Here is a 13142-nt window from a genome sequence, read left to right as displayed (position 1 = left end):
TATAAGTATAAAGCGGAGTGGTAAGCCTTGTTAGTAATCATAGAGAGATCTTAGTGCTGAAGTAGAACAGTCAGTCTTAAGCAAATGGAACTTGCCAGCAACAAAGTATGGCTCTGTGTATGCTGGCTGCAGGACAACCCTGTCACTAACTTGTAGGGAGTTTCTACTCTACCTATCCCCAGTTTTGATCTGAGTATAAAGCAAAAGTCATGGTTACTAAAGTGAAATCCAGAAAGGGAGTTTGATTGACCAGGGGTCAAAAGCTCTCAGTTAATCCTCTGGATGGTATCACTGGGCAGAGGAGGAAGAAATGGTATCCTTGGCTCTCAGTCAGTCAAATGTATAGTCCGGCCAGTGGCAGTTTGGTTTTCAAAAAGCTTGGTTCTCTGGACTATTTTAATGGAACCAATCATATAGGGCACCTTCCGTAAACCAGTGCTCCCACTAACCACTCAACCGTGAACACCCCCTCAACTAATGGGTCAGAACTTACTGGGGTCTGTTAAATGTGATGTTTCACACTAAAGCATCGGCTTTATTATACCATACATTCCTCTGCAAAATCTAATAGAGATCCCTAAAGAATACTCAGACAGTCCACTGGACCACATTTGAAAACCACTGCACTAGGCACAGCACAAATCATAAATACCAAAGACAGTTAAAAATATAATAATGTCTTAAAAGAGAGCTTTCTCAATCCAAGCTGTCGGCTTACTGGTGCATAGAATCATAAAAGCAAAAGATGTACATACTTAGGTATTCTTTGTAACAAATGACTTTTTACCAGGTTTTTTTCTGTGAGAACGAGTCTTACCTCTTAGGTGATTGTTGGAACAGAGTAGCCCTCTTGGCTTTATTTCTTAAATGAAGACATGTTTGGAAATAATAGTCTCACTAGGAGGTAACCCATAATTTTATATCTGCAGCATATGACTTAGTGCCAATAATAGAAGAAATATTTCTAAAATGGAAACAGTTACTTCTTTGTGATAGGATTAATTCTAGCACTTATCAGAACACTAGCTCTCAGGTACCCCACGAATGGGTACCTCTCAGCAGCCCCTCTTCCTTGTTGGGGAATTCAGCTTCTTTCTCTCCTTGAATCAGTTCATGCTACAAAACACAGGCGCACAGACCCGGGGTCACAATGATGACACCAAGGAATCTCTATTTTATACATACACACACACACACACACACACACACACAGAGAGAGAGAGAGGGGGGGGGGGACAGGCACCTTTGACCCCCAGGCATGAGGTCTTGCAACTCCTGATCTCTCCATGTGAATAGATGGAGAACAGAGAGGGGCCACTTCCTACGAAAAACAAAGCAGCTGCCTAGTTATTATTGCAAGTGATATCTCCACTGTGTTAAATTACAGGTCATAAATGGAAATGAGATAATTCAAACAGGCAAGTAATCCCTGTGCGTTCTCTAGCTGAGCAGTTCCCAGCCCTGGCCAGTGCACTGGCCTCCTATACATTCCAGCTCCTGGCACTCCCATGTTGAGTCCTTCCTTTTAGGCATGTTAGATTGCTTTGTGTTCTAAGCCAGGCAGAATCAAATGTCATAGCAACTTTTGCCAACTGAACTTAACTTTCAAAAGATCCAGTTTCCTGTTTGAGATTGTTTTTATTTTGGAGGGGGTTGTTTGTTTGCTTTTCCTTTAATTTCTGTTTTATTTGAGAAGTTGGCAGTGGAAGAACTCCAAAGGGATTTTCTCTGCTTAGAAACTCGCAGGTGTCTTGGAGGAGAGGTTGTTTGATATCAGTTATTATTTACAGGCAATATGTAATTATAGTCCTTTTCAGACTCTTTTTTGACTCTTTAATACTCAATTTGATTTTTTGAGGGAGTGGAGGATTGTCTTGCTTTGTTTTTGTGAATGCTTAATTTTTTTATGAACCCCCAAAATACTATTTTCCTTAGTATTGGGGCCTTGTCACTTGTCCCAATGCTGAAATACCTTTTCTTATATATTTTAAGAAATTACAAGTTATGGCACAAATTTTCACTTATTATACAATACTCAAGAAATTTATCAAACTGAAACAAATATGTATTAAAATTTTAAATACCATTTATTCTGCTTAGGGTCATTCCTCACTGTGAGGAAGGGCATTATATTTGGAATCTACCTATGGTTTTATTGGCCTGTCCTTACTTATTATCTTTGAAAAAAAAAAGCTGTATTTGTTTTCCCACTAAATTCCACTAGCTATAATTTTTAAGTAATTACTGTTTTTAAAAGCTTTGCAAATCTTTGAGTTTCTCCTGTTCTTAAAACAAATCACCTTTCTTTAAAAAAAAAAAAAAGTCTTGCCGGGCGATGGTGGCGCACGCCTTTAATTCCAGCACTCGGGAGGCAGAGGCAGGCAGATCTCTGTGAGTTTGAGACCAGCCTGGTCTACAGAGCTAGTTCCAGGACAGGCTCCAAAGCTACAGAGAAACCCTGTCTCGAAAAAACAAAAAAAAAAAAAAAAAAAGTCTTATACAGTAAGTGGCTCATTAATAATACTGATTCTGTATGTAAAAACTGCCTGAGTTTTACAGCAAAAAAATGAGAATTATTTTCATGAATAGTGAAGTGAGTTGGGTTGCTTTTGTTTTTTCACACATTTGAAACTGTAGCCACCACCTTTACTGTCATAGAGACACCTTCCTATTCCCAGTAAAGTGAGAGATAGATAAAGGCAAGTATTGTTTGCTGCTGTAGTCAGCTGTGGCTTTACCCAGACTTCCCCAGGGCAGTGACTAGGCTGCTCCTAGCAGTGTGGCTCCAGCAGAGCAGTGCTAGTTTGGCACCCTGTGTAGCTTCTGCTTTCACAGAAGGAGCAGCAGCAGCTTTAGCCCTCTTGCTGCGCTTTAAACCACACAGTGCCTTAAACTTGTCCGTCTTTCTGGGTAAATTCTGAGACTCCCAGAAAAGAGAGCTTTGTTTGGTGTTAGGGTCAATCTTCGTGGGTTATTTTCTTTTCCATTTATGAGTATGATGGATAAGGATTGTCCTTCTCTGCCATTATTTCCGAAAAATACATACTTGGTGTTTGTTGGGGAAAGTTCTGGGATGATTTAAAGATTAAAGTCTCCACTAACTTTTGTGAGACTTATAATGTTTTATCCTCCTGTACCTTTTTGTTCTTGTCCCCTCTCTCTGGTGGATGTGTAGATAGTCAACAACCCATAGCTCCAAAATATTGTCTCTAAAGCATTGATTTTTTTTTGTTGTTGTTTGTTTGTTTTAAAACTCAAGAGAAAATGAAAGCATGCCCTTTACTGGGTAGCTTTTCCGGAGTAACTGAGCTGGAATGGGTCTAGGAGCCTGTGTTCTCTGTCTGTTCTCATGTGTTATGTTTATAGCATCCCTTTCAGCCACATCTCCCTCCCCATATTCAAACACTCCTTGGTCTGAGCTTCTGGCTGCTCTTATCTCCTCTTGCTCTTGCATCCTCACCTTGTTGGAGAGTCTAAACTGCCACCACGTATTGCTTTAATTTGAGCAATGTGAATTCTTCTCAGATGGGACTATTATGCCTTCTTTGGGAGGTGAGCCCATGGATCACGTGCACTTCTCTTCTGTGAAATGAAACCTCTGGTGCTTCTTTCTTTGCCACCTAATATCCATGTTTCAGTTTTTACAAAAGCACTTACTACATAAAGGCAGCTTGACTCATGGTGTCATTTTCATAAGACAGCCTAGTAATACCTCAATATATTGTTGGTAATAAGTCCTGTTGTGCAGAAATGAAAAAAAGAGAGATTAAGGGGAGGGGGAGCTGAACCTAACCAATGTGCAGAAAGAGGCAGAGACGTTCCATTTGTTTGGGGAGCACCATGTGTACCGTGCTGGAGGGAAAGTATTGGACTGATGATTCAGTAAAGAAAGTGCCTTCCTCCATGCAGCCTGAATAAAGCCATGGTTGGTGTGTTGTAGGAAAAGCGGATCGTGTCCCTGGACTCAGCCAACACAAGACTGATGAGTGCGCTGACTCAAGTGAAGGAGCGGTACAGCATGCAGGTCCGCAATGGCATCTCTCCCACCAACCCCACCAAGCTTTCCATCACGGAGAATGGTGAATTCAAAAACAGCAGCTGCTGATGGCCTTTGTGAATACAAACTGTGGGAGGAGACAGAAGGAAGTTGCCCAGCTCTCCTGTCCCCAGCTCATTAACCCTCCAGGTTTACAGAATGTTGCTTCAAGTAGCAGTGTGGTGAGAAACTCTCAAATGAAGAAAGAAACCTTGTCTTTCAGGGCATAAAGCAAAGACTCCCAATGTCGATGCTTTCCCCAGTGTCTCTATGTACATAGGGAACCTAGTTCTGCGCCATGTACAGAAATACCACTGTAATATACCAAAAGGAAGTTAATAATGTAGATTACCTTTTTAATTATTACTATTTTATTATTGTTTTTCTCTTGAAAGCACTGCAGTTTTTAGTGGAGGAAAAGTAGGAACCAAGTGCGAGTGAGAAATGAGCCTGTCGGTTTAGTAGTAGAGGCTCTGTGTATTGGATTAGGAGCACATGGAGTGCAATAGGACTTCTTCAAAATGATTTTTTTCAGGGATTCTTCTGCCAGTGTAAAAGCCCCACCCTAGTCCCTTACCATTAGGAAGACATGCAAATACCAAGATCCATACAAAACAGTAATTTATGCTACTGATCAACCAAGATGGTTCTGATCAGACAGTAATCAGATTTATAGAGTCGCTATTTCAGAGGACATGGATAGAAGTGGTTGATTGTATCAAAACTGAATTAGAAATGATTTCTGTTGAACTCCTGTCAGTATGTTTGTTTCCTCCATCTATAACAGATGGGAATTTTCTGTTTTAGATATGGGACTTTTTGATTTTTTTACTCCTACATTTTGTTTTTACTACTCTTTAGAGTGGACAGAACTATAAATATTTGTGTCTCTTTCTACATCTTCGTTTTCACATGTGCGCTGCCCTTGCCTCCCCGTGCCTGGAGCAGCCAGCACCAACAGGGTTTACTCTACACTGGAGAGGTTATTCAAGTATGCCATTCGTAAGCCATCTGAATAAATACCCTTTCTTTCACACAGAAAAGGGCTAATACAGCAGAGCAGGAATCTCTGAATATTTCCCACTACACTTTTTCTTCCTATTTGTCGTATTTTTGCTTAGGATAAAGATTGTATCCACCATACTAACAGATCTGTGGGATTTTATCACCACTTTTAAATTGCTGCTTCTTTCTATTTATCCCTTCCATAAAATTTGGGAAGGAAATCTAAAACTAAAATTTGTCTTTCTTTTCAAAATGATAATTAATCTTGCTACAAAAAACAGAATGTGAGGATGCACATTCCAGTTGTTATTCCACACTTGGGGTAGACTCAGCAAGAATAACCCAGCTTATCTTTAATGGCTTTAATACAGGACAGAAAATCCATGTTTCTCTCAAGTGTGACACGTCATCTGGAATGCAGGCTTAATTACCAGAGGTAGAGAAAGTTAGCTGCAGGTTAAACAAATATTATATATATAAGTATATATATACATATATTCACACATATGTACATACAATGTGCACATCAAAAATGTTCATACCTTTTATGCTGTCAGATATACAGAGATAATGTTTAAAAAGGGTCTGGAATCTCTTTAAACAAGTTCTACATTGTTTTACATTGAAAAAAACAGCATTTCTCAAATAAGTTAATGTTTTTTTTTAAGTTATAAACTTTAAGATTAATTTTTTTAAGTAAAGAATGCAGAGGGAGACATAACAGAGCCATATGCATGGAGTATGTGTTTCTACATAGTAGAATATTTGTAAGAAAACAAGAGAACATGTTCTCTTGTTTGAAGCCCAGGCATAGATTCCGCCAAGTCCTAGGCATGCATTCCAAGTCTCACTTGACCCTTAGGTTGGCCTTTATGTCTGACCTTGCATTTCAGCACCCTCACAAGAGCCCTCAATCGACTACATTTGAAAAGGGGCTCCTCCTAATTACCTGTTTGTGTCAGACAAATGTCTAAACAGGAGCGTCTCACTGCAGGCCTCCATATCCACTTGAGTGTTTTCTTGACCCTTAACAGCTATTTTATGACGCTGTATCTCCTCTCCAAGCTGAGGCATAGTGTGTTAAAAATTACTTCATAAGAGAAAAGCGTTTTGATTTTGCAGTAATGGCCTGTATTGAGCGAAGTGGGAATGTAAGCATAGCTCTTTTCTTGTTTGTAGCTTAGCAATGTTTTCTTTACTCTTCAGAACCCTACAAAAGTACCATAGAGAACCTAGTCAATTCTTAGTCTCAACGGCCTGAAGTTTATGATATGATAATGTCTTGTTGAGAAGGTCTCAAGGTGCTGGTCATGGGTTACAGAGCTGCTCAAATAAGTGTAATGATGAAAACACTGTAACTGTTAGCACTGTGGGGTCTGAATGCATTGCAAGACTGAATTGCAGAACCGTTAGACACATGATGAGACCCTCCAGCCACTGTGTTATCATCACTGAAGAGAAAGAAGGACAATCACAGCAATAGTAAGAGGATTAGAGGTCAGAAGTACAGCATTGTTGCCAGATACGAAATCTGAGATTATCCTTTGAGCCTACTCATCTTTTTAACCTATCAGAAATATTATTCTGAGCTAGGGCATAGCTCCATTGGCAGAGTGCCAGCCTAGCATGCCAGAGGCCCTGTGTTCAAACTCCAGCACCACATGAACTAGGATGGTAGCACACAGGCCTGCAATCCCAGCACTCCAGGAGTGGGAGCAGGAGGAGCAGAAGTTTCCTGGCCAACCTGAGTTACTTCAGACCCTGTTTCAAAACGCTAATTTATATATATTTAATATTTCTTTAGAGAATGTTGCAATCTTATCAAGTTTATTTTGAATTTTTTGAGAATAGAAGACAGCAGCAGGTACTAATTTACATGGTGTTTCTTTAATTAAATAGGTACATCATTTTGTTTTACTGGGAGGAAGTGTGAGATTTTTAAAAAGCTGTTGGGTTAAGTAGCTGCATCTTACGATCCCTGTTTTTGTCAACACGTCAGCACATACATTATGAGAATAGTCCAGGGTTGGATAGGGTTTGGTATTCAGGCTAAGTGCTTATGTAGCTTTTATTCAGGAGAGGACAAGACTTTACCATTAACAAGGACAGCCTTACTAGGATCAGGAAAGGGGCTTCCAGTTTCTCTCCTATATCACTAGAGGAATAAGATTTCCAGACTTTTACAGAATTGCAAAAAGTCCTGTTTCCATAAGACTAGTGTTACTTCAGTGTCTGTCCTTGTTGCTGTTTGGGTCTGGTAGTCTTTTACTTGGTATGGAAACTGAGGTAATTATGCTACCATGGCTGTTCTTGCCTTTTTGCTTACCATCAAGTTGGTCAGAATTGGTCTGCTCCTGTCCTCTGTTATGGGGTTGCAGAGTGAAGAAACGGTGAGGGTTTCTAAGACAGTTGTAAACATCAAGTGTGTGCACTGGGGCCGAGCATGATCTCAGAAGTAGTTTCCCTATTCTTACTGTATCCATGGCTCTTGTATGGAACGTCAGCTCTCCAGAGCCCTGGCTCCCTCTGTGTCCTCAGATACAGCAGTTTAGGAGTAGGGGTTTTGTTTGAAGTTCTAGAGGACACTTACCATCAAATGGGTTTGCATTAGTGTTTGTTCTGCTTCCATCCACATTAGGTCTGGTTCCTCCCAGATACAGTTGCTGAGAACTGTTAAACTGAGCGAGGAGAAGCAGTCTTCTCAGGATCCTCAGTCACCAGACTGACTGATCCCAGGCTGGACCGTAGACTAGCCATGTCACTGGCAAACTCAGCAGCTCCAGAGTCCATGCCACAGTTTTTCTTCATTTTCACCTTCTGCTACAGATTAAACAACTTCAGGGACATTCTGCTCTATACCCCTTGGCTTTTTCAGGTGAATTCTCCTTTTTGCCTTAGCAGTAAAAAGTCACCTTCCCACTCCATACCTAGGATACCTTTTAAAATTATTATTAACTTAAAGAACTTAGACTTGTTTCTTAAAAGCAAGTAATGTTGAAATTTCAAATTTTTTAAGAACACAGTTTTATATGTTTGAATAATTGTTTTCAGTTCTTCTAGAGCACCCTCTTGTCACCGACCCATCTAGGAAAGCTCTGGAGCTTTGAAAGGATGAGGGTGATGGAATTGGCATGAGAGAGAGAGCATTTCTTTCAGAAAAGTCCTGAGGAAGACATGTGATCCAGTGAACTTGGTTCCTCAGAAATTCAAAGAAGCAAGTAGAGTTGTATCCCCTGGCTCCTCCTAAGATGTGTATTTGGAAAGGCAGCTCCTGAGACAACCTGTGCATGCCTACAGGCACACACAGCTCTAAGGCATCCCTTAAAAAATGTTTATCCACTTTATAAACTACTAGTTCCCAAACTTCCTTCAGGTTTTGTTTTTTTTTTTGTTGTTGTTGTTGTTGTTGTTGTTTTTTAGATTTTATAAAATTATATTCTCTTTAAAATGTACTATATGTGTTATATGTATATATAAGTTAAAGTGACTTGAGCAAGGTGTCATTGGTAGCAAAGAGAATATGGAGCAGCAGATGACTGTCACCATCCGAGAGCAGAATACAGAAAGTAGCTTTGGTTCCTCACCAGTTCATGCTCAGGTGTTTGAGCAGCAGCCCAGCTAGCCTTGGTCAATGCAGCAAGCCACCCACGAAGAGGTCAGGAGTGCTTTGACCCCGTGTTTCAACACACATTTTAATTTCCTACTCTGTTTTTTTATCAAATGCCTTCATTGTTCCCTAGGAAGTCTTAGAACTGAAAACCAGACTGAACTGTTGGTGTGGTGGCATTTCCATAGCTGTGTTTTAGGGGTCCCCATCCTCTGTGTGTGGTCAAGCATTTGAATATAAATAGCATGGATATGTCATTTTCAAACTCTCAAGGAAATTTTCAACTTCCAGTTCACTAAAAGGTTAAATGCTAATTAACTCTATGACCACTATCCTGCAAAAAAGCTAAAATAAGTAGTAAAGGTTGAATTTTGACTGGTGCTTAGATATTTCTAGCTATATTAGGGTCAACTCAAGCAGACAGCAGCATAATTACCTGAGTCATACCTGTGAGGAATTTATCTTCCAAATTTGATTTTGTTTTTCATCTCCAGGGCCTTAATAAGAGTGTGTTAATACACATGACTATTTTACAAAGATAGTTCAAAATAATTTATTTTTTATTTCAAGAAAGAAATTCACCTTAGAAAAACAAAACCCAAGATTTTATTTTATTTTTAAAGCCATATTTTTGTGCTTTGTAGCACTTAGATTGTTCCATATGTGATCCATATCTGCATTTCATTACCTGGGTTCTAAAAAAGATTTATTTTTGTTCTGTGAATAATTTTTGACGGTTCTTGTACATGTACAGATATAGATACATTTGAGGTCTTTTATTGATATTCCTACAAAAAATACAAATAAACTTTAACTTTAAACATTTCAGACTAAAGTTGCTACTGTATTTACAGTACTGCTTCTATCATGCATGCATCTGTGTAGTGTGCTACCTTCTAACTTCTCTGTTAGGCATTTAGGACACTTGGAACACTGGGATATTATTCTGAAGATACATTTTAGCATTAGGAATAGCATGCCTTAAAATTTTACAAGTTTCAGGTAAAATACTTATGAGTAGGATGGACAACCGGCACTGGTGTCTGTTGTGTTATGTTAACGCCCTTGGAAAGAAAACTTCCTCCAACTGTCCTGCGCCTCCATGGTCCTCTCATATTCCCTACACAGCTTGTTCTTAGGGTTTTTCTTGTTGGGTTAGGGAGCTGCCTTTGTTTATCATTCTCCAGGTGTGCTATCTTCAGTTTATCTATCTCAGTCTGTAAAACCCAAGAATGCAGGTTTCACATGTCATTTTCTTCTGTGCGTACTTCAGGTTATTTCTAATCTTGTGCGTCTAGGAATTCAAAACACAACAAAACTAAAGACAACCTGAACTACTACTTTAAAAGGAAAGTGAGAATTAGCGGATATTTGCTATTTTTTGTTTACTTCGTAGCCGACCCATTTCAATGTGAATTCCTCGTGACCTAATACAAGCTTTAAGGCTTCTTGGATCTGAAATATTAAAAAGAGAGAGGTAGGGCTAGAGATATCTTTCAGTGGGATCAGTTCCTCCCTAGCACCAGGGAAAGAAGACGAGAGACGACTGATGCTGCATTATGACCCTTAGCTTAGCCCTAAATCACTAACACGCACGTTTTGTGCATCCATCCTGCTTCTTTCTTAGCCTTCCTTCACCTGTGTGCATCTTATCAGTAACACCAAATTACTAAGTGCTCCCCATCTTTACTGAGCATCAGACTCATTGGGTAAATTTAAATACACACATAAACATGTATATACATGCATACATACATACACACATGTGCACACATACACACAGAGATGGATGGCTGCCGCATGAGTTCCATTACTCCATATTGCCCTCTGAACAGTGTGTGTGGTATCTATAACGTGTCTTTTATCAGTGGTCCTGAGGTTTGGATGAGTTAGCTGCAGGTATTTTCTTCCTTTATACTTGTAATTTTAAATAAACCCCACACATAACTTGTCATTATCAACTGCATTCCTATTAGTGAGATAGAAACTGTGGCATGCTCATTTCCCTAAAGTTCCTTTACCTTTGTTTTGTTTTGGTTTTCTTTTTCATAGCGTGAGAGACCAAACCCAAGGCCTCAGGTCCATCTGACTTAATGGAACAGATACATTCTGACGAAGCTAAGTAAGAGGTGGGACTTACCAGTATAAGCCCAGTTTTCTCACTGGCTCCAGTTTAATGCATAAGATAGATGCTTCTAGTTTAGTATGAAAAGTTTCTATTACTACACCTCCAGAAAGCACATAAGGGCCCATGCCTGGACCAAAGAAAATACCTCTAACCTTAAGCAGTAAACAAAAAATAGAAAACTCAAAATTATTTTCTTACGTGTCCTTTGCAGGGCCACACAACGCTAGTGGTCTTTCTAGAAACTTGATTCTGTGAAATTCTAAAATGGATTGCCTTTGGGCCTTTGAATAAGTGGCCAAAAGCTGCTAAATAAATGCCAATGTGTCTTCTTATCTGTAAAGTTATGATTTCTGATAGATACATATCTAGGGATGGCTTTAGCCCTTGAGAAATGTTTTATCGGACTATGTTCAGTAATCAGTTTAATTATTGTAGTAATAATAGTAGCTAACATCCAGTACCAACTGAGAGCCAGTTTGCTGAAATTTCATACAGAACATGCAAGCACTTCACCAACTGAGACATCGCCTCAGCCCCAGCTTTAATATATTGGGTTTGACAATACTGCTTTGCATTACTGTCACCTGAATCATCAAAACTGAAAAAGTTAAGACATCTAACCTCACTCAAAAGTTGATCTTTCATCTCTTCTGGATCCTTCACTGTTGAGATGGTAAAATCTGCTTTCAGGATTCCAAAGGAGTGCTCTGGAAAAGAAAACGTTTCCTGACTTAGAAGAATGTCACCCCTTAAACCTTCCAGTCCTTGGAAGGTAGAGTTACCCTAAGGTGGATACCATAGGTGTGCTATGTGGTGACAGGATTTCAAAGAGAAAAAGAGGGAAAGAGCTGAGCCACAATTAACACCACCAGCCAGTACCCCAAAAGAAACCCCTATGTTTTAGGTCAGTATCAGCTCTCTCCCCGCAGCCTGGACACCATTTCTCCTGTGATCTCTGTGCCCTTTTTATAAATCTGCTATACAGCTATGCTAGATTGTCACCATCCCTTAGACTCCCAAACCAGAAAACCCCCAAAGAAGTTCTCTGAACTAATAGATAAGTTCAGTCTTTCTGCATGTCAACCATAATGATCATGAGAACTACAGCCTTGTGGTAGGACATGCATTGGCAGAGCTTTTGACTACTTACAGTGCTCCTTTGCCTAAGTACCTTGTACACATGCTCACTGCAACCCTCTGAGATAGGGCCGTCTTTACTGAGTTCCTTTTGAAGATGAGAACAACTACAGAACCGAGGACACTTGCTTCCCTCACTGCATTCACAGTAGTTACACGGCTTACACTGGAACCCACAGCTTCCTTCCCTTCCCCAATGCCAGCATTTCATGTTATCATTCCTAAAAAGGCGCCCAGGTATTCTGGGCTAGGAGTGACTGTAGATTTTTAGGCCCTGGGCTGTTAGATAGTAAAGTTAGCAAACAGAAGCTGTTACCTGAGCCTTCTGCTGTTGTTGCTGCTGCTGCCTTTGTAGACTCTGGGTGCTTAGGTGAGCTTACATGTTGGGCCTGGGTGGTAGTAGGTGTGTCTCCTATATGTGTACCATGCTCTGTACTGGTCACAGCTACAGGAAAGGAAGAAGAAAGGAGTTACTGCACATGTAGCTGGAAATCAAGGGTGCCTGGATACTGGTACCTGGATATTAGTGCCTGGATACTGGTGCTGGGCTGTGAGGCAGAAGACAGGAAAGGCAGCCCTGCTGTGCACAGTTGCTCCTGCCAGTCCTTTACTTGTCTCCCAGGCTCTTATCCCATGTCTGGAGTTGCTAGCCCACCATTCAGAAAGTGCTCCAGCATCAAGCTGTGCGAGGCTTGAGCAATAGCGTGGGATCCAGCCTCAGTTCCTGATCTGTTCTTTTCAGTAGCACTGAGAAAGCCTGGCACTCTAACATTACTAGGTGAGCTTTCAGCCCCTCCCCACAGTGCCCAAAGCCGCTTTGACATCCCCACCAAGGCAGTACCCCAAACCAAGCTTAACTTCTGGGCGTACACTAGGCATTCCAGCCAAAGACCAGGAGTCCTCCGTTGCTGTCACCTTCAGTCCCCAAATGTGTTTCTCCTTCTCTCACAATTGCCAACCTCCAAATATGGATATAATCATATTACTTAGAGGTCTACTACTATAATTTAAGAAAGATGCCCCAGCCCTAGGGAAAGCCAACATTAACAGTTTGCTAGAGTATATACTTCACAGATTGAATTTTTTATTTTAAATGCAAAATCTACCATGTTCTTAAAAAGAATGTGAAGTATTTCATCAGATGTGACATGACTGACTGTGCAGTCTGTTGGTAGACCTTAGATCACTTCTCGTTTTCAGGACTATAAACAGTGTTGGGGGTCCACGTG

General features: G+C 40.3%; 1 protein-coding gene across 5 annotated transcripts in view; it reads left to right on the top strand.

The window, feature by feature from the left end:
* Rasal2 (RAS protein activator like 2) overlaps window positions 1-9469 on the top strand; it is a 284303-nt gene extending 274834 nt beyond the window's left edge. For 3 of the 5 annotated variants that reach the window (XM_013352533.2, XM_026787569.1, XM_026787570.1), the window contains 2 exons: window positions 1388-1418; window positions 3941-9469. In XM_013352533.2, the coding sequence (XP_013207987.1) occupies window positions 1388-1418; window positions 3941-4083 (174 nt within the window). In that variant the 3' untranslated portion in view covers window positions 4084-9469. The remainder of the gene's footprint in view (window positions 1-1387; window positions 1419-3940) is intronic. The other 2 variants (XM_005363926.3, XM_005363927.3) reach the window with 1 other exon arrangement.
* The last annotated feature ends 3673 nt before the right edge of the window (window positions 9470-13142 follow it).

This window comes from Microtus ochrogaster, assembly GCF_000317375.1.
Source record: "Microtus ochrogaster isolate Prairie Vole_2 chromosome 6 unlocalized genomic scaffold, MicOch1.0 chr6_random_2, whole genome shotgun sequence".
Classification (NCBI taxonomy): domain Eukaryota; kingdom Metazoa; phylum Chordata; class Mammalia; order Rodentia; family Cricetidae; genus Microtus; species Microtus ochrogaster.
Note: the sequence above shows the minus strand (reverse complement) of the source record. Positions and strands in the feature narration are given on the sequence as shown.